At 41.8% G+C, this 21,990-nt stretch overlaps 1 protein-coding gene across 5 annotated transcripts in view; it reads right to left on the reverse strand.

Moving 5' to 3' along the window:
- The window catches only part of CNTRL (centriolin), an 87,259-nt gene that overhangs the window by 21,518 nt on the left and 43,751 nt on the right, over positions 1-21,990 (reverse strand). For 4 of the 5 annotated variants that reach the window (XM_036261119.1, XM_036261116.1, XM_036261118.1 and 1 more), the window contains 12 exons: positions 21,201-21,335; positions 15,623-15,768; positions 14,864-15,071; positions 14,203-14,382; positions 12,031-12,210; positions 11,149-11,265; positions 10,712-10,856; positions 10,098-10,243; positions 7,785-7,962; positions 5,957-6,270; positions 3,529-3,734; positions 896-1,088 (listed from right to left, as the gene is read on the reverse strand). In XM_036261119.1, the coding sequence (XP_036117012.1) occupies positions 896-1,088; positions 3,529-3,734; positions 5,957-6,270; positions 7,785-7,962; positions 10,098-10,243; positions 10,712-10,856; positions 11,149-11,265; positions 12,031-12,210; positions 14,203-14,382; positions 14,864-15,071; positions 15,623-15,768; positions 21,201-21,335 (2,148 nt within the window). The remainder of the gene's footprint in view (positions 1-895; positions 1,089-3,528; positions 3,735-5,956; positions 6,271-7,784; positions 7,963-10,097; positions 10,244-10,711; positions 10,857-11,148; positions 11,266-12,030; positions 12,211-14,202; positions 14,383-14,863; positions 15,072-15,622; positions 15,769-21,200; positions 21,336-21,990) is intronic. The other variant, XM_036261115.1, reaches the window with a different exon arrangement.

Below are 21,990 nucleotides of genomic sequence, written 5' to 3' on the forward strand. Positions count from 1 at the left end.
GGGCAAGTTACCAGCCTCTCTGAGTTACATCTGTGAACTGTGCTAACAATCATCTTACAGGGTCGCCAGGAAGGTAAAATGAGATGGTATTTATAAAATAGCAAATATGTGGTATAAAGTAGCTCCTTTTCCTCCCTAACTTCCTTCTGTATTGTAGTACCAAGAATATTGTCTCAGATCAAAAAATATTTTATTTTATACCCTTATTAATTTAGAGAACAAAGTAAGACTAGGAGTCCCTGTAAGGTCTATTGTTGCTTTATAATATAGGATTGAGCCCCGGCTGATGTGGCTCAATGATCAGAACGTCGGCCTGAGCACCAAAGGGTTGTGGGTCCAATTCCCGGTCAAGGGCACATACCTGGATTGCAGGTTCAATCCCTGGCCTCGGTCATGGTGCATACGAGAGGCAACCAATCAATGTGTCTCTCTCATCTTTCTCTGTTTCTCTCTGTCTCTCTCTTCCCTTCTCTCCCTTCCACTCTCTCTAAAAATCAAAGGAAAAAATATCCTCTGGTGAGGATTAACAACAACAACAACAACAAGAATATAAGACTGATCTATTTAAAAAAGACTGATATCTAAGTCAAATAAAAGTCTCACATAGATAAGGAAGTGGTGTGTGTTAGGACCTAATGACTTTAGGAGCTTTAAATATACTACTTCATTTAATTAATACTAAATAGCCTAGGGATTCTTGGCCGGAGTTTATGGATGAAGAAAGCAAAGCTCAGAGACTTAAGTGACTTGCCCAAATTCTCATAGCTCCTTAACTAGCAAAATCCAGCCTGGAACACGGCTGTCTGACCTGGACAACTGTACTCTTACATTTTCTTTCTAATCCTTTATGCTGACAACAGTAAGCGGTCTCACCCCAAACCACAACTAGACATACTTTCTCTTCTGTGCATGCAAGTTCACTCTCAGCTTCCGCCAGCAGTCGGTCAGCTTCCCTGAGCTCTGCTCGACGTTTCAGAAGGGTCTTCTCAATGCACTCGATTTCATCTACAATATCTTCATGGTGTTTGAGTGACTTTTCCATTTCTAGTTCATTCATAAAACTCTCCACATTGCCATCAATGAAGTCTCTAAAAATATCACATATATGCACATTCAGAAATTTAAAAAAAAATTTCTTTATTGATTTTAGAGAGAGAAGAGAGAGATAGAAACATTGATAAGAGAAAACATCAACTGGCTGCCTCCCATATGCCCCCCACTGGGGATCTGGCCCACAACCTGGGCATGTGCCCTGACCAGGAACCGAACCGGTGACCTCTTGGTGCATGGGCTGATGCTCAACCACTGAGTCACACTGGCCGGTTGCACATTCAGAGATTTCAAATGTTACAATATAGACACGTGTAGGCTGAACCAATGTTGATATTTCTATTCTTCTGTGGTATAAAAATAAAACAAACCACTACAACAATAATCATTCCCTTAAAACTATCCTTCAAGGCCCAGCTCACCAGCTGCCCCAAAGACTACCTAACTGTGTCTGTTCTGCTACAGTAAACTTATGGTGACAATATCTGACAAATCAAAAAGCATGACACAGGGTTCAGTAACTTAAGGCCATCACATCAAAATTACTTGACAGAAAGACAAAAGTAAATTCATCAACATATTAACAGATTCTCTTTAAATGAAGACATAGAGAAGATTTTTACTTTTTCCTTTGAACATTTCTGTGTTATCAAATTCCCCAAAATGATCATTTAAATGACACTTTTCGCCTGGCTGGTGTGGCTCAGTGGATTGCGCGTCATTCCACGGACTGAAAGATCCCAGTTCAATTCCTGGTCAGGACACATGTCCAGTTGCAAGCTTGATCCCCAGTAGGGGGCATATAGGAGACAGCTGATTGATGTTTCTCTCTCACATCAATGTTTCTATCTCTCTCCCTTCCCCTCTCTCTAAAAAAAAAAATCAATAAAACATATTTAAAATAATAATAATAAATAAATTACTTTTATATCTGGGAAAAGAAGAGGTTATCCCACTGCCCTGCCATCCTCCTCAAACCCCACCCCACACATATACACCTAAAAAATAACAGATGTAACCATCCCCAAATCCTCAAACATCTAGACCTAAGGCTCTTGCTTTTCCCTGCCAGATCTATTAAAAGTCAGAGGCCATCTCTCACTCACCTCTGTGTCCTTCACAGGTCCACCCCCCAACCCTGGTGCTTGGGCCAATCTGGCTTAAATGACAAAAACTGGCCCTGGCCAGTTTGGCTCAGAGGTTAGAGCATCGGCCGTCGGACCAGAGAGTCCCAGGTTCAGTTTCCGGTAAGGGCATGTACCTCAGTTGCAGTTTGTCCCTGGCACAGCTGGAGTCGGGTGGGTGGCAACCAATTGATGTGTCTCTCTCACATCAATGTTTCTCTCTCTCGCTTCCCCCCTCTCTCCCTCCCACTCTATCTGAAGATGAAGGCAAAAATGTCCTTGGGTGAGGATAAAAAAAAAAAGACAAAAACTGGGGAACTATCATAATCCATGGACTATTACAGAAGATGAGCTTCTACATAAGTGACCCTACGCCATATACTGCATTCATTCACAGACCCTACGCCAGGTGCTGCGGCACAGAGAGGGAGGCCCAGCTACTGCCCTCTTGAGCTCCTTAAAACATGGTGTGAACGGTACTATGCCCAAGGCTGCCAACCCCAAATTGTGAGCCTGAGAAAGACTGTGTAAAAGGGAACCCCTGCCCTTCATCTTGGAAGACAGGTTGGAGTTAGGCAGGGGTGTAAAGAAGCAAAGGACGGTACATGTAACAGTGGGAGGCAGAAGAAAACATGGTGCTTGGGGAAACCACAGCAAAATAAGCAGAGCCTGAACAAACTCTGTGTGCAGCAGAGCAGGAGAAAAAAGGCAGGGAGGGTTCAGATCTTGGCAGGTGAGGTATATTCTGATGGGACTGGAAAACAAAAAGGAGAGTGGCACAGTGAGATTTGTAGCCAAGTCAATGGGTAGAAGGAAAGAGACAACAGAGAAAGCCAGTATGGAAGCTACTGCAATGCCCTAGGATGAGAGTGATTAAAGGCCAGTGCAGTGGAGATGAAAGAAGGGGTCCAGTTTCAGAGTTCTTTGAGTAGAGTCAGTAGGACTTGGAGACTAGCTGGATACCTGGTAGAGTGAGGGAAAGGGAGATGTTGACGACATCTGGCATGTTTTTAGCCAGGGTAACTGAGGAGGGGAAATGGTTTTGCCATTTTCCAAGAGGGACTACAAGAAGAGCCAATTTGGATTACTGGCTAAGATAATTGAGGCTTACACTGTCTGATATAGTAATCACCATGTGGATAGTAAATTAATTTAAATTCTGTTCTTTAGTTCCATTAGCCACATTTCAAGTACTCAATAGCCACATGTAGCTTGTGGCTACTGCTTTGGACACTACAGAAGTAGAACATTTTCAAGATCATAAAAAGTTCTATTGGATAACACTGATTTAGATTATCTTAATAAACAATTATTACAATCATATAAATTATCAAAGTAAAATTACAATAATTACTTTCGCTGTTGATGCTTCTGGATGGTTCTATGTAATTCTTCTACTTCATGCTGTAAGTCCTTCTTCTCTTGCAAAAGACTATCAATATTATGATGCAGTTCTTCCATTTCCTTCTCAGACTGCTGCTTAGATACTCTCATCCATGGTTCCCATTTCTTTGATTTTAAATTCTGTATTATGTCTTCTAATCTAGAAACTTCACTCTCCTGAACAAAGAAAAAAAATGCAATACTGAAACATTACATGATATTTTCCCTCTTTCCTCCCGAAAGCTGCAATTAACTGTAGTAAAAGTAGTATGTTTGATTTGAAAATGGTGGTAGTTATTAAGGCTTCAGTATAAAAGGAAAAATTAAGACAACTTTTTCACACACCATAGATGAAATGAGTGGATTAATAAAGCTTTTAACTTTTCCATCAGTCCAACTATGGTTGATAAACTTTCACTAAGTACCTCTTGTGGACAATCTCTGCCTCCAGAGTTCAGCATCTAGCAGAAAAGGCACACAGAGAGGTCTCTCCCTCCACTAGGCACATAGGAGGGAAGCTTTGTAAGAGGCTGACCAGAGGAAAAGGTGTTCTGCCTGGGTTTTGAAGAATAAATGAGCCCTGGCCGGTTTGGCTCAGCGGTTAGAGTGTCCGCCTGCGGTCCGGAGAGACCCGGGTTCGGTTCCCGCTAAGGGCATGTACTTCGGTTGCAGTTTGTCCCCGGCCCTGGTTGGTCGTGTGGGTGGCAGCCGCTCGAAGTGTCCCTTTCACATCGATGTTTCCCTCTCTCTCTCTTCCTCTCTCTCCCTCCCACTCTGTCTGTACAAAAATTGGAAAAATGTCCTCGAATGAGGATAAAAAAAAAAAAATAAAATAAATGAAATGGGAAAGACCTAAGCTGAGGAAATAACATGTGCAAGTATAGGGAGGTATAAAAATGCACCTGGGAGCCCTGGCTCAGTTGGTTGGGCATCAACCCATGCACCAGTTCAATTCCCAATCAGGGCACATGCCCAATTGTGGCTCAATCCCTGGTAGGGGGTATGCAAGAGGCAGCTGATTAATGTTTCTCTCTCTTTCTCCCTCTCCCTTCCTCTCTCTCTAAAAATCAATAAACTATTCTTTTTTAAAAAAAAAAAAAAAGTATATCTGGAAAACTATAGAACCAGCTGGGTACTACTGGGGGGTAAAAGAACCAGTTTAAGAGATTATCAAATGCTGAACCAACAGAATTGCTATAAATCAATGTGCATTTAAAAACTGCAAGACAATGTGAATGACTATCATTTTTAACCACACGAATACACACAGTCCCTCTGAAACTGGTCTGATCTATGAAAATGGGACTGGCGGCAGTCACCCAGGTATCCTAGTCCTTTACCTTCTTCTCAATCTGCTAAGAAAAGGAAAAAATAAAGAGCTCCAGTCTTGAGTTTGAAGGAGGAGCTTGTAAAATACCTTTTGTTTTTTTTAGAACCAAAAAGTTATAAGGTAAACTAGTAATTAGAAAATCTTGGAATCTAAACTAAGAAAAGAATATAAAATACAGTAAAAACTTATACATGGTCAAGTCAACCACAGTGCTTACAAATAAATGTTGTGCAGTCATACTGTTTAAAAACATTTGTAGCCCCAGCTGGTTTAGCTCAGCGGTTAGAGCATTGGCCTGCGGTCCAGAGAGACCAGGGTTCGGTTCCCACTAAGGGCATGTACCTCGGTTGCAGTTTGCGTCTGGTCCTGGTTGGGTCGTGTGGGTGGCAACCACTCGATGTGTCCCTTTCACATTGATGTTTCTCTCTCTCTTCTTCCCACTCTATCTGAACAAAATATCAAAAAGTGTCCTCGAGCGAGGATAAAAAAATAAAAATAAAAATAAAAATAAAAACATTTGTAAAACCATGGGGGAAAATGCTTATAACATTAAGTGGGAAAAACAGATACAATTTACTGTGTACAATAAGAAAAATACTATGAAAATAAATAATAATCAATAAATCTCACCGTCCAGAGATAATCCCCATCAAAACCTTGCTGTGTACATGTGTGTATACACAGCACATACATGAGGATGCATATATGCACATATAAACATATGCATGTGTACAAGTACAGACACTAGTATATGAATATACTGACACGCATACACATTAATATAGCACTCATCAGTAGAAAAAATTATATAAGCTTTCTAAAAATGATTACTTTCTGGACTAAAAGCATTTTGGTATAAAATGGCTAAACCAGGTTTGTAGACTAGTCTGGTACCCTAACTTCTGTCCAGCATTTTAGTAAGAGAATGGATGCTCAGTTCAAACATCAGCCTTACAAATACACTTTGGGAATATAATCCATTCATAAATAGGCCAATTTATTAAGTATATAACCTTATTCAGTCTCCCATGGAAGCAGTGTGGATAGGGGATCTTGTCTTTCCACTTACTAAGTTATGGTGTTCCGGGACGTTGCAATGCAGCACACCCATAGGGATGAGGGGGATGGAGAAGTTGGGGGGTGGAGGTCCACAAACAATGGGGACTCCAGCAGGAGGCGGGCCATAAACAACAGTGCCAGGGGTGAGAGGCTGGCTATGGTTGGGCAAGGGAGGAGGTGGTGCATACAGGGCCAAGCCCTGCGGCACAGGAGAACCATCTGGAAATACGGTGTACATCATGTATCCAGGAGGAGGCACAAATGGGTGGTCCTCTGGGTCATCCGACTCACTCTCTTCCAGGCTCTCTCCTCCACTGTCTGCATCTTGAAAGAAATAAACAGAAGTGTTTTATCCCCTGTGGCTTATTAGGTAAACAATTTAGCAGAAAACATTAGCATTTAGGCCAGATACCAGAAATGTGAGAATAAAATTCTATTAAAAAGGTCAAAAGCAATTTTGAAAAGCAGATCAGCCCTGGCCAGTTTGACTCAGTGGTTGGAGCGTCAGCCTGCGGTACGGAGAGACCCGGGTTCAGTTTCCGCTAAGGCACGTACCTCGGTTGCAGTTTGTCCCTGGCCCTGGTTGGGTCATGTGGGTGGCAGCCACTAGATGTGTCCCTTTCACATTGATGTTTCTCTCTCTCTTCCTCTCTCTCCCTCCTACTCTATCTGAACAAAAAAAAAAGGAAAAATGTCCTCAGGTGAGGGTAAAAAAAAAGAAAAGCAGATCAAAACAGGGATTCAAATTATTTTCAATGGCTGATACTTGGGTTTTTCTTATGCCTATCTGTTGGTTTGAGGTTTTATTCTATCTTCATTCATTCATTCATTCAGTAACCATATAGGTGCCTGCTTCATGCGACATAAAGACCAGCAGAGATGTGCTGTGATATCCCACAGCTCTCAGCATTTACCACTATCACAATGCACAGCAGTCTCTAAGGCAGCGGTTCTCAACCTGTGGGTTACAACCCCTATGGGGGTCGAACGACCCTTTTACAGGGGTCACCTAAGACGTAACAGTAGCAAAATTACAGTTATGAAGTAGCAACAAAAATAATTTTATGGTTGGGGGTCACTACAACATGAGGAACTGTATTAAAGGGTCGCAGCATTAGGAAGGTTGAGAACCACTGCTCTGGTTTACTTACTATCTTATCTCCCCTACAAACAGGAATGATGTTTATCACTGATGAGAGAGGACCTAGCACACAGCAGGCACTCAATAAACAGGTCCTGAATGAACAAATTCTCAGAAGATCGTATACCCATTTTAAAGATGTACAGTATCAGAGTAGCTAAATAATTTGCCTAGGATCACACAGCTACTTATTGAAAGACCTAGGATTTACCCCAGGTCTCTTTCCCACAGAACTTTAGAAGACAGACCTCTAACACTTCATTTTAATCAAGTAAATTAATGCCATGATTTAAGGATATAAGCTGCCACACCCCAGGAGCACAGGCAAAGCGGTAGCTCAGTCTGCTTGGGTGAGGCAGGGTAGAGGAAGGCTCCACAAAAGGAGTGGTATTTGAGGACCTAGATGAGTAGAAATAGGTTTGGAAGAGGAAGGAAGAAAAAGGACATTCCAAACAGAGGGCTTAAAGCATGGAGGTCTGAGGAGCATGGCATGCTGTATCTTAGGAAGCTGGGCATGGGTGATGTGTGGGAGAGTGATGGGAAGTGAGACAAAGGACAAGAGGTCCAAGATCAAGTCACAGAGGGCCCTGCAGAGAAAGCTAAGGAGTTTGGACTGTGACTTATGGATTTCAGGGAACCAATAAATGGTTATTAAACAGGCAACAGAAATACAACTACCTTATGTGACTTAACTTACCTCTATTTAAAAATGATTTATGTAACCCACTCCTGATGGGAGAATAAACCCAGTATCCCGAGGCAGGTGGAGGTCCGCTGCCTTCCTTCCCAGGATGTGGTTTTCTAACAGGAGTTGAGGCGGCATACTTTAGGCCAACACCAGAGTCCTTGGTGGCCTGGGAACTATGGCTGGAAACCTAAAATAAATGACAATAGAGCACACTATTACAAATAAAAAGCTGATTGAGAGCTAAATTGAGAGCAAAACTGACATGTAGCAAAGTTGAGGGGAAAAAACATTTTTTTCATACATCACAATTCTCACTTTTCACAGACAGAAGGGAGATATGATCACATGGTTAGTAAAATGGCTGGGTGTCAACTTCTCTATTCCAGTACTTACCTTTCCTGGTTGTTTCTTCTCTTTTACCTTGTCCTTGATGGCCCAGCAACTGAGGCAAAGGACACTAGTGAACTTTCAATTAATTAATAGTGGGGATATTAATTCCCCGCTGCCCTGGGAGCTTGGCATGGCTTTAAAGTGCTCCTCTCACCCTGGCCGGTTTGGCTCAGCAGTTGGAGCATCAGCCTGCGGTCCACAGAGACCCGGGTTCGGTTCCCGCTAAGGGCATGTACCTTGGCTGCAGTTTGTCCCCGGCCCTGGTTGGGTCGTGTGGGTGGCGGCCACTCGATGTGTCCCTTTCACATCGATGTTTCTCTCTCTTCCTCTCTCTCCTTCCCGCTCTATCTGAGTAAAAAATGGAAAAATGTCCTCGGGTGAAAATAAAAAATAAAATAAAATAAAATAAAGTGCTCCTCTCCCTCTAAGGCAGGAATGGGGAACCTTTTATCTGCCAAGGGCCAACTGGATTTTATAACATCATTCTCGGGCCTCACAAAATTATCAACTTAAAAAATTAGCCTGCTATATTTGGTCAGGCTAATTTGGTGAGGTGTGTGATGTTAGCTGGTATTGATTTTGCCGGCCTTATATGGCCTGCGGGCTGGACGTTCCCCACCCCTGCTCTAAGGAGAACAGTCTATCCAGTCATGGGTTTATCCTCTAAACCCTCACCCACAATGCTTCCACCTCCAGCCCAGGTTGTGCCAAGGGTGATGTCTTCCTTTAGATTTCTGGGAGAATCTCAGATTCTGCTCTTCAGGGTTCTGATTAAGTCTACATAGCACAAGGATCCTAGCATGTCAGAGCTGCTTCTCCCTGAATGTTGCTTGTCAGCTGAATCTGGCAAGACGTCACGCAGCCACTCTGCTTTGGATGAGTGCTCCTTACAGTCCTCTCCTCACTCCCCACATTCAGGCCCCAAGCTCTGACCATTTTGTCTTCTGAACATCCCTTGATGCCACCTCTTCTGCTCCAGCTCCACTGCTCTAGCTCTGGCCTCTTCTATCCTTCACCTGAATGTGTTCAAACAGCCTCGCACAGAGTTCAGCCACCACTGGTCTAGCCTCCATACTCAGCCCAATTATTCTTCCTAAACTACATATTAGGATCATACTATATACAACCTCAGTTTCCCAAGGCCTACATAATTAAGTGCAAAGGATTTTTGAGGCCCTTTTAAGAATATCAGGACCCCAATCTACTTTTCCAGCTTCTCCTTTCACCGTTCCCATTCAACCCTCTAGCCCCACAGGCTACTTGCCATAGCTAAACCAGTTCTCTTCTTCCACAAAAGGTGTCCCTCCTTCCTAAAAGCCCAACCCTTGATGGTTGCTAAGTGTTGACTTCACAACCCTGCTTGTGAAGCCTTCCTTCCTGAACTCCCCACAAAATGAATCCTTAACACCTCTGTGTAGCTAGAGCACACAGATCAAGTCTGCTGTCACCTGCATGCCACTGGTTTGTAATTACATTGGTGTGCCTGTCTTTCCTGCCAGACCATAGCTCTTTGAGAGCAGGGGCTATATCATTCATCATGGTACCCCACCATTGCCTAGCACTAAATTTCAATAACCACTGAATAATGTTGGTTAAAATGAAATTAAATCCAGGTGCCTATTTTTCTGTCTGAGTGTCTGTACAATTCTATATCCATTTTTCAACAGGCTTTCTGTGCTCAAGTCATCTTATCCCTTACAGGATCCCTTCAGGGACCCCACAATATACCACCTAAGCATGAAAGCGCAATTGCTACATTCCTTGGGAAGGCCCTATTTTCATCTCAAATATTAAAAAAACTTAAGAACCTCAATGCATGGCTTAGCCTAGATAAGTGTTCTTGACACCTGTTCACAAATTTGGGGAAGGGAACACTGTCACACTTCTTTCAAGAAAATTCAGTATATACTCCCAGCACCACAGAGTTCCTACTTTTGATGATGATGGTGCTGGCATAAAGTACCAGTAGCCTCGTCTTTTGAAAGGATCTGCCATGCTGCTGATGTAATCGTTCTGATTAGAAACTTCACGTCGAAGTTCAGCAATTTCTTCCAAAACGTTTTCAAAGCTTCCTTTATCTGTAAAGGAAAGTCATTCTATAAAGTTGGCTATGATCATCTACTTTCTTTCTCTCTCAAAATACAAAAGTGCCATCTAAGAGTCGATGGCATTTATCAATTCCTCAAAGCTGACTTTCAGCCTGCCCTTTGATGAGAGTTTGCTGTAACATTTAAAGAGGACAGACATAGCCTTCTGTTGTTCACTTAAAAGTAAGCCAGAGAAAGAAAATAAACAAATTTGTAAACATTATTATTTTTTAAATACAAAATAAATCTCGTCTCTTTGTAATAAAATTCCATAATACTTAACTTACGTAAAATGTATTTTTTAATTCTTTGCTTTTATTTATTAAGCCAATTACCGCAGCTATGTAAATCAAGCATGAAACTGATCTGTAACAGTTAAATAAATCTACTAAAGGTCAAAAACAAACAGAATGCTTTGATTTTAGAACTCAATTCCACTACCAAAGCCCAATATTTTACCAGCCCCAGTGAGGTCTAATAAGTTCCGCAGCCTTGCAATCTCTGTCCTTTGTCTCTCCATGGTCTCATTCAGCTTCTCGATTCCCAGCGCCTGTGAGTCCGTTCCTCTGGTGCCCACATCTGCTTTCTCCATCTCAATGCGAACCTATTGAGAGATGACATACATAAAGTTCCCAACGAATATTCTTTCCCAGATGCACTTATCCTTGCCACATGATTGTAATTCTAGAATTTTTACTTATACTTTACCAATGAGGAAACCACATCACTTATAATTAAACTGTACTGTCCCTGGCACACAGTAGAAAATAAAGCAGATTGACTAACTGACTAGTAATTGCACTTCAAAATCCTTAGAGATGTCACCTCCAGTGATCAGTCTTTTAGGAACTGATAAGGGCCCAATCAGGAGGAGGTCTCAGGGTGCCAGCACTGACCTGCTCCTCTTTATCCCTGAGAAGATTCTGCAGGAGTTCGATCTCTGCTTCTGCTCTGGTTAGATCCCTGGCCGCTTGCGCTGCCTGTCTGCTGAACCTCTCCGCTTCTTGCAACTCCTGTTGGGACAGAGGTATGAGAAAGGCACCATGACTGTCACAGGTTGTCTTCTTCATTCCTTTCTTCCTCCCAGATTGATTCCTCTGCTTTCATCAGATTGCCTGCCTGGTTACCCCACATACATATGATGCCAAGTCCCACTTTCTCCTGTGCTGTTCCCATCACCTGGCAGCCTACTCCACCCCTCTATGGGGCGCAGTGAGCAAGGTGCTACATCAGAAAGAACAAGGGCTGATTTTTTTCCTTACTGTTCTATAGTCTTCCATGGCTAGTGACTATCTGGACTCTCATCATTAGTTTCTCTCCTATGATCTACTGTCTTCATCTCATTAGCATTTGCATCCTATAAAAACTGTAACAGACATTATCTCAGTCAGGAGTCATAACAGCCCAGCCCTATGAGGTAACATATTAATCATCTGACTGCACAAGATGAAAAGTCTGAGATTAAGAAGGATTACATGTTGAGCCTTTAGGACCTTTGTTTGAGTGTATATTGACAGCTACCTCCCTAAGCAGATCCCTACACTTTGAGGTAGGGATGATATGTTTCATTTGATGGTTCCTTTCAGGACTCAATAGAGTGAAGAACCCGCCTCAGGGCTATGATGGGAGAAATACAATCTTCAGGTCTGAAGGGAAATGAACAACTTTATAATAGTTTAGAAAATAGCCATAGTCTTTAAGAAGATCAATAATACAAGCTGTTATGTTTTTGACAGCAGCAGCACTGGTGGAAACTTGTTCTGTACATGTGGACTCACCTCTGCTCGCTCCTGGTTAATTTTCATAACAGTTCCATGAAGGGACTTAAGCTGGTCTTTAGCAATAGTGAGCTCAGCCGTGGCTAGCTTGTCAGAGGCGGCCACAGCTTTCTTTAGTTTCTTTAATTCTTTATCTAAACCAAGAAACTGCTCCTGAGATTTGGCATCTTCATATTTCTTCTAAAATAAAAGAAACACTAATTAAACATATGAATGATTGGGTCTCAATGAATTAATATGTAAGGTCCCATGAAGGCCGTGACTGTTCACTGCTACACGCCCCATGCCTAGAACAATACCTGGTACACAGTAGATGCTCCATAAATATTCACTAAGCGAATGGATAAATAAAACCATCTCAAAACTGTATGATGAACTAAGAATGAAATAAGTCTTCGCTTTTTTTTTTTTTCTTCAGGCAGAGTGGGAGAGAGAGAGAGAAACATCGACGTGAAAGGGACACATCGAGTGGCTGCCACCCACACGACCAACCAGGGCCGGGGACAAACTGCAACCGAGGCACGTGCCCTTAGCGGGAACTGAACCCGGGTCTCTCGGGACCGCAGGCTGACGCTCTAACCGCTGAGCCAAACTGGCCAGGGCGAAATAAGTCTTCTTAGTCAAGAATCTTAGTGATCATAAATTCATTCATTCAACGGAAAAACACCTCTTGGAATCATCACCAAGTGATGAACCAGCTGCATGGAATCGCTAAGTCAGGCAGTAGGCATATAGTGGCAAACAAAACAGACTTGGCTGCTGCCCTCAAGGAGCTTAGGGAAGATATATTAAACAAATACATGTACAAATGTACAACTAAAATTGTGATTAGTGCTATCAAGGGACAGAACAGAATACTGTTTGAGAGAACAGCAGGGGAGACCTAGATTGGCGGGAAGGTAGCAGTCAGGAAGAATAGTGGAAGAGGAAATGGCAAGTGCGAAGGCCAGGAGGAAAGACAGAACTTGGCATTTTTGATGAGCTGAAACAGAGTAGTGAGAAAACAGAAGCTACTAGAGAGGAGGAGAGACCTGGATGGAACTGACAAGAGTTAATTCATATTTCTGAAAGAACATGTTGGCTGCTCTATGGAGCAGGGTTATGAGCGGAAGTGGGAGACCTGTGACGTGGTCAAAGCAGTTGTCCAGAAGAGAGACGATGGCTGGATGAGGGTGGTGGCATTGGAGAAGAACAAAGTACATATATTCCAGATATATTCTGGAGGCAGGCTCAGTAAGACTTGAGGACTGATGGGCTCTCATTCACTGAGGCAAGTCATTCACTGAGGCTGGGAGAGGAGACAGGGTAGGTGTGAGGAGTGAGAAGACATGGAAACAATAGAGCATGGGAAAACAAGCTTACTGGAGAAAAGGATCAAGTTTCCCATTTGAGGCTGGTGACTAAGAGTTTATAGTGATACCATTATGCCTAGAAGGGTGACTTTTTCCTTCAGGGATACTTAGCATGTCTGCAAGGCCAAAGAAAGCAAATAGCTGCCGTTTTGTCAGGGACAGCAAACAGGAGAAAAGGGTAAGGGATTTGAGGATATTTGCAAAAATGGCTATAGTGGTAGACTATGGAATCTAAGTTGGACAAGGAGGAAAGTAAAGATAGGAAGGCTTAAAAAGAGAAAAGGTGGGGCTAATGCACTGAAATTCTCAAGAAGGTTGAAAACTTTTCAGCATGGTGTGCTGGTAAGATAAGAGATGATGATCAGAGTGTGATGCTTTAGTTTGTGATTTCAAAGGTGGTGGATATAATATGGACAAGGTCTAGGATCTGACAATGGGAGTAGATGGTTAGGTGGAATTGACAAGTTCAAAGAGAGGCAGGGTATTAGAAAGAAAGATGAGGAGTTTAGAAGTAATTTCACAGATGTGTCCAATTGGACAAGGGATTCTGAAGGAGGCAAATTCATCCCAATAGCATTTAAGTATCACCTAGCCAGCTCTAAAATCACTCCTTACAGTCTCAATTCTCTTGTTTGCATCTATCATGGCACCCTCCTCTCAGGCCTTTGATTCGATGACATGCATCTAGGTGTCTCTTAGTCAGGTTCACCTCTGGGCCAGCAATGCAACCAGAGGCGACTGTGGATGACACCCCTTCTCAGCTGGCCTGATGGCTGGGGGCAGGGCCAAGCAGAGTGGCTCACTTTCCTAGTCTTCCCACCTTCTTCTCTAACTCTTGGAGTTGGGCCAGAATTCTCTCCTTCTCTTCATCTGCTTCCTGAAGTTGGAGATCTGTAACGCCTTGGATTTCCTCCATACTTTTGAGGTTTTCTTGCAAATAGTGAATTTCATTCTCTAACTGCTGGATCCTTGCTGCATGTTGCCTCTTATCCAAATTAATCTGTGAGAAAATAGGAGTTTCAAAGATGATTTTTAAGCAAAATAAAAACTTTTTAGAGAATTATATTTTATTTTACACAACAGTGTGACAAAATTTTATACTCAGAGTTACTGGGGATGGTTTTCTCTTGAATATTGTCTAGGATTCATTTTAATGTTTATCTCATTAAAATAATTACATTAAGAAAAATCTGATTCTGGCACCATATGATACTCCAGCAATGGGGCACTATTTACCTGTGTGTTAAGTAACATCTCCCTGGCTTCCAGGACAAGGAAAACACAGTGTCACAAAGAAGCCTGACTTTGGTATCATTAGCCACATTCAGGGTTGACTTTTAGTCATACCCAGCTTGACTTGTTATAACTGAAAATAACAACATTTATATTGTATATAATGAGAAAGGGACCACAGTAATTTGTTGAAAAACATGAATATTTGCCAAACACTTCCCTCCAGCTGCCTCTTGCCCTTTTCTTACTCTTGCTTCAAGGGCTCTCTCACAGGCCTGTCTGAACTCTTCTTGTCCATTTGCCAGTTTCTCTTGTTGCAGAGCCATTTCTTCGTGGAGTTTTCTCTCTCTCACTTCTGCTTCCTCTCTTTCCCACTGGGAGCATGCAAGGATTTCACTGAATTGTTTCTGCAAATCAGCAAGACTTTTCCCTAAGACATCTGAAGGACTATGGATTCTGGTAAGGGGGGAAAAAAGATGGTACAAATATAACTTTTATTTTGATGCTAGATGCCGGGTACAAACATGCTGGTAACATTGGTGCAGGAGTAAGAGGAGTTGTGTGGGACTGGTGTCAATCCATAGCAACTTACTGAGCATCTCCTAAGTGCAAACCATTGTTTTATCAAATGACTCTTAGTCACTCTGAAAACTCAGGCTAACGTTTGCTCAAAGAATAAAGTCAGTTTCATTTGATATTTCTTTTCTATTTAAAATGCATAATGTCTCTACTTCCTAATCACATGCAATGGACTTTCTAGAAAGTTACTGTTCAAACCTTTGTTTTTTAAATTAAATAATACCAAAAAGTATAAAAGATTTAAAATGTAAAGAAACTCAGTGACAGACCATTTGCATTAAGCAATCTTGTGTCTCAACCATGGAAATATGATAAACGGAAACCTTGCAAAAGAACTCAGTCATTTTACAGTACTTGGAAAGGTAAGTTCATCACTGACCCTCACAACTCAGCCCACTGTACACTTCGTGGTCTTGATTTTCCATTACCTCATTTCCCCAGCTCCCGATTTCAGTCTTCTCCGTAGCTCATCCACACGAGCTGCCACTTCTTCTGGACGAATCAAACCATCAACCACATGGTTAAGGTGATTCTGGAAATCTTTAAGTTGCTGTTTTAGCAGGTTATTGTCATCCTATAAAGGAAGATAAAATGAGGAGGTAAATGTTAGCAAAACAAAATTAAAAATAGACCCACATAAACATTAACAGCCTATATTACTTGTCATATGGTAATTTTGTTCAACACCCTTTACTAATTTTTTAAACCCTTTTCACTTGGACTGACAATATCTGCTACTGACCAATCTAAAGTCACAAAAGGCACAACCAGGCATTATGATGTGATGCAAAAAGAAGTTCCTATGAATGCTACTTATGAATATCTTCTTGCCAAAAACTAAATTTGAATCTTAATAAACCTCTATATGTGATATAATCAATACCATGGGAAGTAAACAGCAAAATCTAGAATATGGAAAACTCTACAGGACAAAGACATAGTTTTCTTTAACATATAACTAAGAACCGAAAGAGGAAATCTATAGACTACAAGACTTGAGAATCAGGTCAACCAACATAATGTGTGTACCTTATTTGGATCCCAATTCCCACAAAACACTTTTAAAAAAATGTACGAGGGACTTCCGGTCAAGATGGCGGTGTGGGTGAACGCGGTATCGCGTCCTCCCACAACCACATCAAAGTTACAACTAAACTACAGACCAACCATCATTCAAAACTGCCTGAAATCAAGCTGAATGAAAGTCCTACAACTACGGAATTAAAGCAGCAGCCACATCGAGACTGGTAAGAGGGGCGGAGGCGCGGGGCTGGTCCCACGCCCACGTGTGGCGGATAAAAATCAGGAGGACACCTCTGCTGGGAAGGTCCTCCCTGAGGACTGAGGGGTCCCTGTCCCACACCAGGCACCCTGATCAGGGTTCCAGTGCCAGGAAGAGAAGTCCCCATAACTTCCGGCTGGAAAAACCAGCAGGCTGAGGGAGGCTGAGGTGGCTGGAGCCCCAGGCAGCCTCTTAAAGGGCCCATGCATGGACTTACTCAGACTTTCACCCTCCAGGCTCCAGTGTGGGGGATGCAGCTTGAAAGGCACCAGAGAAATACAGAGGAAGAACTGAATTGTTTGGCATTGGAGTAAGGGCTGGAGAGGCAGTTTTCTCCTGGACAGATGTGCTGTCAGAGGCCTTTGTTCCTTTGGTGAGCCCTTCCCTAGGGCAGCAGACAGCCGCCATATCTGGGACTCCAGCAACTTGGCTCACACTGTATGCCCTGCCCTGGTGATTCCCTGAGGCCCTGCCCCACCCAACTTTCAGGCCCACCCAAGCTGTTTCCAGTTGCTTTACCATAGGATTGGCTTGTCTTGGATCCTGCTTCAAGTTTTCTTAAATTATTTCAAACAAGCAGCACCTGGTCGCAGCTAGCCCCATACCTCTCATTAAGTAATACACAGAAACAAACACAGGGAGGCAGCCAAAATGAGGAGACAAAGAAACAGGTCCCAAATGAAAGAACAGAAAAAAACTCCAGGAAAAGAATTAAGCGAAATAGAGATAAGCAACCTAACAGATGCAGAGTTCAAAACACTGCTTATAAGGATGCTCAATGAATTTAGTGAGAACCTCAGTGAACTTAGTGAGGGCCTCAAGAGCATAAACAAGGACTAGTCAGAAATTAAGGATGCACAGTCAGAAATGAAGGAGGCACTAACTGAAATAAAGAATAATTTACACAGTTTCAATAGTAAAGTAGGTAAAGCCAAGAAGCAAACCATCGATTTGGAATATAAGCAAGCAAAAAACACCCAATCAGAACAGCAAAAAGAAAAAAGAATTTAAAAAAATGAGGATAGTGTAAGGAGCTTCTGGGACAACTTCAAGCGTGCCAACATTTGCATCTTGGGAGTGCCAGAAGAAGAGAGAGAACAAGAAATCGAACACCTATTTGAAACAATAATGGCAGAAAACTTCCCTAACTTGGTGAAGGAAACAGACATACAAGTCCAGAAAGCACAGAGAGTCCCAAACAAGATGAACCCCAAGAGGCCCACACCAAGGCACATCATCATCAAAATGCAAAAGGTTTAAGACAAAGAGAGAATTTTAAAAGCAGCAAGAGAAAAGCAGTTAGTTACCTACAAGGGAGTTCCCATTAAGACTGTCAGCTGATTTCTCAAAAGAAACTTTGCAGGCCAGAGAGAGTGGCAAGAAATATTCAGAGTGATGAGAAGCAAGAACCTACAACCAAGATTACTCTATCCTGCAAAGCTGTCATTTAGAATTGATGGACAGATAAAGAGTTTCCCAGACAAGGAAAAACTAAAGGAGTTCATCATCACCAAACTACTATTATATGAAATGCTGAAGGGTCTTCTTTTTTTTTTTATCCTTACCCGAGGACATTTTTCGATATTTTGTTCAGATAGAGTGGGAGGGGGAGAGAGAGAGAGAAACATCGACATGAAAGAAACACATCGAGTGGCTGCCACCCACACAAGCCAACCAGGGCCGGGGACAAACTTCAACCGAGGCACATGCCCCTAGCGGAAACCGAACCCGGGTCTCTCCGGACCACAGGCCGACGCTCTAACCGCTCAGCCAGACTGGCCAAGGGCGCTGAAGGGTCTTCTTGAAGAAAAAGATAAAAAATATGAACAAATAAAATGGCAATGAATACATATCTATCGACAATTGAATTTACAAACAAAATGAACAAGCAGAGCAGAAACATTTTCATAGATATAGAGAACATTTTGTTGGTTGCCAGATGGGAGGGGGGTTGGGGGAATGGGTGAAAAAGTTGAAGGGATTAAGAAGTACAAATTGGTTGTTAGACTGACAAACCTCAAAGGGAAGGGGGGTTGGGGGGTGGGAAGAAATAAACCAAAGAACTTACATGCATATATGCATAACCAATGGACACAGACAACAGTGTGGGGAAAGGCAGGAGGGAGGCGGGAGTGGGGAGGAGGGGGTCAATAGAGGAAACATGAGGAACATCTGTAATACATTCAACATTAAAGATAAGTTAAAAATTTTAAAAATGTATGAGATAATTTGAATACTAATAAGGTATTCGATGATATTAGGAAATTACTATAATTTTAGGTATAACAATGGTATCTGTGTTTATGATTTTTTAAAGCCCTTATTTTTTAGAGATCCATAAAACAGTACAGTATTTACAGATAAAATGTTTTGGATTTATTTCAAAATAATTCAGTGTGTGAATAGGTGTGAGTGGCAGTGTGGAGGGCATTATAAATGAAATAAGATTGGCCATTATTGCTGAAATGGTTGGTGTACACATGAGGATTAATTTTAGTATTCTATTTTTGTATATGCTTGAGAATTTCCATAATTCAGAGTTTAAAAAACAAAAACACTTTTGCATAATACTCAGATCCATCTGTCAATCAACTGAAAAATGGAACATCTAATACTGAAGATCTTTAATAGCTTCTCATTTCCTGAGGAAGTATGTGTTATAAGCCAGCATATTTTCACTACCAACAAACTAAAAAACATATGTAGACCTCAGAATTAAATTCAGACAATGGTTCTTTAAGTAAAATGAAACTGCTAATATTTCCCTAAATTGTAAAGAAAATTAATTCTGTATCCTAAGCTACTAACTATAATTCCCTGAATACTTATCTGAATGATTAATTTATTTCAAACTCAGTGTAACCCTGGGCACTAAAATAGAGAATTTAGACTTGCAATGAATGTGTTAAGTGCCTGTCCAACCTAGAGTCATCTTATCTGTAAACTGTTCCTGCTCAATGTCTTGAGGTGGCCACATTTATTATACTACTATCTAATCCTGGCCCAGGTGATCCAGTATAGCAAATCTGTATAAGAGCTGGATATGTAAAAATATGTCAGCTCAGGGGTAGAATCCATGTTGGACTGAATACAATGTCCGGCGAGATAGAGAAAGACATTTAAGTGGGCCATGAAGCCTTTGAAAGGTTGACAGAGCAGCTCTGGTTCCTGGCAAACTGTCTCCTTTCTTGAGGTAGATTTAGTAGGTTTTAATTCACTGCAACTAAATGATTTCTGACAAAGACAAAGGAGTGAGTTTAACTTGAATTTGTAGTAGGTCAGTAGGCTAAATAACCAGAAGACTGAGTTCGAAGGTAGTCTCATAGTATGGGCCAGCCTTCTTGAAAGTGACTTCAGTTTCTACTTTGGAGAAAGCCCCTGAAGGATAGATGTGTCCTTTTCTTTAAGAGATGTGTACTGAACTGCAATAAAGATGTATGAGACTTCCCTTATAATATCCCAGAGCAAAGCCCTGGCTGGTTTGGCTCAGAGGTGGAGCCTCAGCCCGTGGACCAATGAGTCCCGGGTTCGATTCCAGCCAAGGGCACGTGCCTCGGTTGCGGTTCACCCCCCATCCTGGTCAGGGTCGCACGAGAGGCAGCCCATCGATGTGTCCCTCTCATATCGATGTTTCTCTCTCCCTCTCTCTCTCTCTCTCATTGTCCCTCCCTCCCACTGTATATGAAGATAAACAGAAAAATATCCTCATACAGTCATAAGACTATTCTGTTTTTGTAATTATATAAAATTTTCCATAGTAAAAATAATAATCCAATGAACACCCAACACACACACAAACTCACACAAAAATGGAAAACATGTACATCTTTTATTATATTTGCTTCAGAAGTTGAATTGATCGTAAAGATTAAATTCTAGGATTTTAAATTTCCTTAAACTCTGAGGAAAAAATATTCAAGGCACTGGAGAAAGAGAGAGACTTTGGGTGAGCTTAGTCTCACTCGTCGCAAACCTCACTGCAAGACTTTCTGGAAGCTTTTCTCGAACCAGAGCAACTCTGCCCCTTTACTTCTGGTGAAGTGTAACAGCTGCCACCCCAGTCAGCCAAGCGGCCCCTGACCTCAGAGATTTGGAAACTCTGTATTGACCTAGGTACTTGTTTGTTCAGACATCTCTCCTCTTTGACAGAGTTTAAATATCTGGAAAACCCTGTCCACCTGCTTCTCCTGCAGTTGGTCACATTATTGTGACAATAGCTATAAAAATATCTGGCCAAAGAAAACTTCCACCAATGTAAAATTACTGCATTGTAATAGCATCTTTTCTGAGACAGGGATTATAAAAACTTTATAGTTAAGATGTTCTACTGCAGCCCACTCTGGTTAAATTTCTGGATAGATATTTCAGTGGAAAGAGAAGGAGGCACTCCGATAACTTCAGGTCAGTCTGACGACAAATCTGCTTCTAGGAGAAATGCAAGGTGTTGCTTTCGCCCATGAGTTTACACAGTATTCTCTGTTTACTGCCTCCATCTCTTTGTACCATCATAACAACACTAAGAATATACATATTAATAATTTTAAAACAATGGACTCACAAGGGGAGAGAGGCTCTGGCACTGTCCCACTCAAAATTTCTTTTTTCTAACAATTGAAGTTGCTTACTTACAACCTGTTAGAGCAGGTTGTCAAGTTGCTGACTAAAGATGTCAATATTTTGAGTGTCCCAGATTAAGAATATATTCTGAATCAACAAGTTTCTACCTGCAGCTGTTTAAGTTGCTTGCGGAGCTCACTATTTTCTTGGTCCTTTTCTTCTGAGAACTGGGCTTTTCCGAGGGCATTCTTGAGGGCTTGCTTCTCCTTCTCAAGTTCTGCTTGAAGGGCTAATTGTTCTAACTATTGCCATAGACATAATGATATGAAAACACAAAATAGCAATAATTTATTATCTAAAAAGGCAAAAAGAAATTTACATACACACGCAGTCCTAGCTATGGTTTTATAACAACTCAATTTTATGTCTGTACTCCCAAATTTAAAGGTCCAAGGTAATTTTTTTCACATGCCTCCTTAAACTATTAATTCATAAAGGAGAGTAAGTATCAAAATCAGCTCAGTCCAGCACTGGTCAACGTTACTCAGTGGTTAGAGCATTGGCCCACAGACTGAAGGGTTGAGGGTTCGATTCCTGGTCAAGGGTACATACCTGGGTTGCAGGTTTGATCCCCAGACCCGGTTGGGGTGCATGCAGAAGGCAACCAATCGATGTTTCTCTCTCTCTCTCCTTCCCCTCCCTTACACTCTCTCTAAAAATCAATGGAAAAAATATACTCAGGTGAGTATTAACAACAACAAAATATCAGCTCAGCCCAGATACATCAAATCAGAATCTCTGCGGGTGGGCCCCAGTATCTTCCTTCAAAAGCTCGGTGAGTGACCCAACAATTACTGCTCTCCTTTCCCATAAACCAATATTTCTCATACTGTAGTCCTCAAGTACCTGCATCAAAATCACTTGGTATGCCTGTTAAAATAGTCAGGGCACATACAA

The sequence above is a fragment of the Molossus molossus genome, unplaced genomic scaffold (genome assembly GCF_014108415.1).
Source record: "Molossus molossus isolate mMolMol1 unplaced genomic scaffold, mMolMol1.p scaffold_m16_p_14, whole genome shotgun sequence".
Classification (NCBI taxonomy): domain Eukaryota; kingdom Metazoa; phylum Chordata; class Mammalia; order Chiroptera; family Molossidae; genus Molossus; species Molossus molossus.